Source organism: Atta colombica, unplaced genomic scaffold (genome assembly GCF_001594045.1).
Source record: "Atta colombica isolate Treedump-2 unplaced genomic scaffold, Acol1.0 scaffold185, whole genome shotgun sequence".
In the NCBI taxonomy this organism is placed as follows: Eukaryota; Metazoa; Arthropoda; class Insecta; order Hymenoptera; family Formicidae; genus Atta; species Atta colombica.
The window spans coordinates 55,499-61,483 of record NW_017259277.1 but is presented as its reverse complement, the minus strand read 5'-3'; the positions used below and the strand labels follow the sequence as shown (position 1 = coordinate 61,483).

Genomic DNA, 5,985 nt, shown 5'->3' with positions numbered 1-5,985 from the left:
AAAGATTTAATATTCAAATACGTGTATTTATAATTATTATATATTTTTATTAAAGTATTTTTGGACTTTTATTAAAAATTCCAAGCACTTTTATATTTTGAATTTTGAGAATTCTAATTCTTGAAAAATTTAAATTAAAATGTATGATAAATTCAAAATTAAAAATTTTCGATGCTTTGAATATAATTTTTCTAGAAGTTTCTTCAACTCTGCCTTCTCAGCACTTTGACTGAAAACTTGACATTTTGACATTTCTAAATTAAGATAATCTTTAAAACAAAATACATTCAATTTTCATTATTTTCTTTTAGAGAATCTCAAGTTTAAATATTCGAATCTTTAAATAACGATAAATTGTTTAAATAATGATAAATCGGTACTGACATTCATTTTTTATAGATCACTACCAGTGTACAAACATACGTTTCATCAAAATGGGATTTACAAATGTAAATGCAAAAGTATTATCAAATCACATGATACGTGAGATGTTATAAATAAATCGTATTCTTATCGAAATGTAAATGCATTCATCTTGTTTCTTCCTCGTCTCTTCCTCGAGAAAGCTCAAGATCTTGAATTCACGTAGGTCAGTCTGATTCTATCTGGATCGTAATATGCATCTTACATCCTGCACATCTTGAGAAAAAATGTTTTGCGCCAATAAGGATCCAAAGATTCCCAACAATAGGAAAATTACTGTTTGGCCACAATGGCTGACCGCCTTTGCAAGTAAGTATACAATTAATCAGCAAAATATTTTAATTAAAACTGCGTGAGCTTGTAACAAATAAAATTGTTTTAATGAAGCACAGCTGAATAATCTGCATCAAATTAATTCGAAATTAGATAGACATTAATATGCATACCTAATATATGTTTCATCTATCACTAGGTAAAAGCTATCATCTAATAACGAATTCGATCATTTTGCACCACTCTGCATGATGTTATATTATATGGAGTGTCCCATTGCTTTCCCTAGATAACTTACTCCTAAAACTAAATCCAATAGAGTTTAGCAAAAATATTTCAGAAAAATATACGATCTGTGAACAAGGATAAATAATAATAAAATATAACTATAACTAGAAGTTCCATACAAAGAATAAATTTCAAAAATTTGCAAATAAAGCCAAGAAACTAATATTATATGAATATGTATATAATTTTTTAAAATAAATAGACTATATACTACATACTCGATATCACTTAAATACAATATCATATAATAAGGATAATAAGGATAATCAATCAATAAACGATCAAAAACGGAATTTTTATTAAAGAAGAATTAAAATGATATAATTGGTATTAAATAATTAAATTACAAAAATATAAACACAATGGTCGCAATACATTTTGTACTCAGTCTTCATTAGTTATATAAAATTCGGAATATAAATAGTTCGTGATTTGGAATTATATATCTTTCTGAAATCGGAAAGTTAAATAGATTGGGATTATTGAAGTGCTTCGAAATACGAAATAAAAATTAATATATTTTGCGTCAAAAACATTGCAACCAAAAAAATATTTTAAAATATATAAATCAGTTGCTAAAAGCATATATATTATGTTTCTTTGTATTGTCATATTTTTTGTCGCAGCACATATTTTTGTTAATTTATTATTAATTTATTATTAATTATTAGTTAATTTTATATAAAAATAAATCATACTTCATTTTTATTCAAATTGAATTTTATTTTTATGTTTAAACATATATGATTATGTATGCATATGTATGTAATGTATATTTTTTGTATGTATATATACAAAACGCTATTGCAAAAATTAATTTCTATTAAGATGCCTTTTTATACTGATGCTCGACGCTCATTTTCATCAAAATAAGTCATGTGATAGAAACTGACGAATATCAATTTTGATCACGTGATTTATTTTAACGTTGAAAATGAGCGTCGAGCGTCAGCATGAAAAGGCACCTTTATTGCTTGCAGCAATCACTCAAGCATGGTACAATTCTAGGCGGCAGATCATGACTTATAACGGAAATAATTTTGTACAAATATATTGTGCTAAAAATAAATTTTTTTCGAACCTATTACAAACAGAAAAAAAATTTCTTTAAGTTAACTTCAATTTAACCTTGTAAGAAGTACTTTTATGGAAGTTTTTTGTTAATTGTCGGAAAGGAATTCTTTTTAAATTCAATTCGAACAAATTACACTAATTTACAAAAAAGTCAAAGAAATAAATTCTTTTCGAGTTCACAAATCAGAGAAAAACCTGAGAGAGATCATACCGATATTTTTCCTGTTACCATCGAAATCGCTCGTACAACTAGCGCCAGTACATCCATTTTCAATTTGAATATTACATCGCTACTGTACCTATCACACATTTTCTGTCGGTAAAATCATAGCATAGAGCCATAGAGAAAATCGATATTATAGAAATCCATGCTACAATTTTTTTATTCAAATACTATCAATTTTACAGAAAAACTATAAAAGATGAAAATTGTTTATTTTCTTCTCATAGAACTCTATGAATTTTTTCAGAATTTTTTATCAACTTTTTACATTTTCTCATTTTTATCAACATGAGAAAATATAATATTAAAAAATTCTAAAAAAAATGTTTTTAATTCTAGAATTCTATAAAAAGAAAATAAACAATTTTCGTCTCTTACAGTTTTCTGTAAAGTTGATAGTATTTGAGTAAAAAATTATTAAAGATCAATTTTCAGTAATTTTTAGCAATTGATATCTTGTTAACTATTGCGAAAATTACAAAATGGTACAGAATTTTTCTTCTTAGTTTAGTCCATTCTGCCGCTATGAGAAATATTTATCATTATTTTCCAAACATCTTGTATATACAAGGTGGCTCATCGAAAACAAAATAGATTGAATAACTTCTACAAAAATGATTTTTCAAAAAAACAAGTCGATTTGTATTGGAAAGGGGACATCTTTTGACGTTTAATTTTTACCCTCAACTTCAACTCCCTAAGCGTGGGTGCTAATTTCTAAGAAATTTTTTATGGGAAGGTGGATCAAATAATACATTATTAGAAAAGTCTCTCTACATTCCTACATTTGATTTTTTGAATTCGATCAATTCGTTTAGAAGATACAGAACGTTAAATCTAAAACAAACAAAATCTTCATATCTTCAAACTTTTTTCTTTATTATCTACTATTCTATTTTTTTTTTTTTTAATCAGTTCATTAATAAGTTGCAAAGGATATCTAAATATATATCGTGTAATTTATCATAATAATTGTTCGAAATATCAACTATCGATTTTCATATAATAATAGAGATTCTAACTTTTAGTAACAAGGTATGTCCAAAGTGTTGTGAATTCCGATCGTTCTATTTCACTTCTACTGTGCCTCAATTCGATTTTTTTCTTTTGTATTTTTAATATTAGTAACCTAAGAGGCTTTCTTCAATGTAATCTTTAAGCAAGACCTTATAGTACCTATGCGACAAGTGAATTTCATTTTGGTTTAGATACTCGATTGCAGAAAAGGCTGAAATAATTGCATTTTTCTTTGAAAATAGTGAATGTGCAGAACAACTGAGCTATTCAATCAAGGATATGTAAATAAGCATGTCAATCGCAAATATGTTTTGCATGTAGTAGTAAAATTTAAAGAGACTAGATGCATGACCAATAAAAAAAGAAATGCTGAAAGATCTGTACGAAATCAAGCGAAAGTGGCAGCTCTCATATGCTGCGGGTCATATGCTGCGAATGAGTATGGTGAGTACAGAGCAATTGGCTGTCGTATATATAATAGTATTAGTCGAACTAATATTCAACGAATTTTGAAATATCACAAGTTCCATCCATATAAAATTAAGTTGCAGGAACTTAATGAAGATGACTTTGATTGTCGTTTGCAATTTTGTGAAGTCATAAGTGAACGACTGACGAACAAAGTTCTCTCTCTCTTTTTAGTTCTGTTTTTCCGATAAATGTTCTTTTCTTAAATGGTACAATGAATCGCCATAATTGTCATTCTTAGGCAGATTATAATCCGAGGCTATATCACCACACTCACAAACATTAAATATTAGGCATTTTTAGCAATCGCCTCATTGGATCATTTTTTCTACTTCAAAATTTGAATAAGGATATGTATTTGGAATTGCTAGAAGAATCATCCAACGCGTTAATCGATATTATCAAGAATGATGAACATCATCTCGAAAATCAATTGATATTCAACGGAGCTCTTCCGCATTATGTACAACTTGAATATTTGGATAAACGTTTCCGGGTCGTTGAACTGGAAGGAGAGAAGCTTGAATGACTTCCTTGGTCTCCCGATTTGTCGCCATTGCATTTCTTTTTGTAGGCTACTTAAAAAGTAAAATTTATGTAACACAATCATCTTCTTTAGTAGATTTATGTCAATTTCATCGACGAATGCCGTCAAGTCACCCCATAAATGCTCTAGAATGTTTCGGGCAGAATCTCCATTATTGTATGGAAGATAGTAGACAACATTTTAAACAATTATTGTTATTCGCTAAATTACACAATGGTATGTATTTAGATATGTCTTGCAAGTTGCAACTTATTAATGGACTGATTCAACAGATAATAAAGAAAAAAAATGTAAGATATGAAGATTTATTTGTTTTAGTTTTAACACTCTGTATCTTCTAAATAAATTGATCAAATTTAAAAAATTGAACGTAAGAATGTAAGGAATTGAAAGATCTTTCTAATAATGTATCATTTGATCTCTCTTCCCATTAAAATTTTTTTAGGAATTGGCACCCTCGCTTAGAGAGTTGAAGTTAAGGGTAAAAATTAAACGTCAAAAGACCCTTTCTCAATACAAATCGACTTGTTTTTTTGAAAAATCATTTTGTAGAAATTATTAAATCTGTTTCATTTTCGAGGGCTATCCTGTATATGTATATCTCAATGTAAAAAATAGACTATAGGCTATAATTATATATATTATATATATTGGGAGTACAAATTAGTTCGGTCCGTTTCTTTGTGCATTTATTTCAAAATAAAATGAATGAACAGATCAATTAAAATATTGTCCATCGCTGCCTACTACTTTTTCCCATCTCTCATACAATTTTCGAATTCCATCTCGAAAAAATGACTCGTCTTTGGAAGCGATCCAATTTTGGAACCAATTTTCGATTTCTGCGAAAGAAGTGAACCGGTGACTTGCCAAATCGTGCTGCATCCTTCGGAACAACCAGAAGGAGCAATGTCCGGAGAATATGCGATAAAACATCCCATTTGAGCGTTTCCAAATATTTTTTTAGCGACATGAGGCCGAACGTTGAAGAAGAATAACTTTATCATGTCTTTGCTTGTATTTCGGCCGTTTTTCTCGCAATACACTGCTCAAACAAATCAATTGTAGCCAATACCGATCGCCCGTAATGGAATCGCTAGGTTTCAGCAGCTCATAGTAAACAAGATCCTTTTGGTCCCACCAGATACAGAGCATGATCTTCGAACCATGAATGTTCGGCCGTGGTGTTGATGTTGAGGTCGATGGCAATGATTGATCGGGCTTAGCGTAGTATTTTTTCTTCTTGGGGTTGTCGTAGAATCCACTTCTCATCTCCAGTTACAATCCGATGCAAAAAACCTTTTCTCTGTTGTCTTTGAATCAACTATTCGCAAGTGAAAAATCGCCTTTCAACATCTCTCGGGTTTAGTTCATAAGGCACCCAATTTCCTTGTTTTTGAATCATTCCCATGACTCTCAATCATACAGAAAAGGCTTGTTGAGTTATCCCCAATGATTCTACAAGCTCCTCTTGCGTTTGACTCTGATCTTCTTCGAGTAATGCCTCTAATTCTTTGTCTTCGAATTTTTTTGGCTGTCCAGAGTGAGGCTTGTCTTCAATCTGTTGTCTGAAATCTCCATTCTTGAAACGTCGAAACTATTTCCTACATGATTTGTCAGTTAGAGCAGTGTCACCATAAATCTAAAACTTCGACAAGCATTCGATGGGCTT

The 5,985-nt window shown here is 29.7% G+C and overlaps 1 protein-coding gene across 1 annotated transcript in view; it reads left to right on the top strand.

Moving 5' to 3' along the window:
- The first annotated feature begins 603 nt into the window (after positions 1–603).
- LOC108686480 (facilitated trehalose transporter Tret1-like) overlaps positions 604–5,985 on the top strand; it is a 29,409-nt gene continuing 24,027 nt past the window's right edge. Inside the window, exon 1 of the mRNA XM_018191815.1 lies at positions 604–732. Coding sequence (XP_018047304.1) covers positions 651–732 — 82 coding nt within the window. The 5' untranslated portion in view covers positions 604–650. The remainder of the gene's footprint in view (positions 733–5,985) is intronic.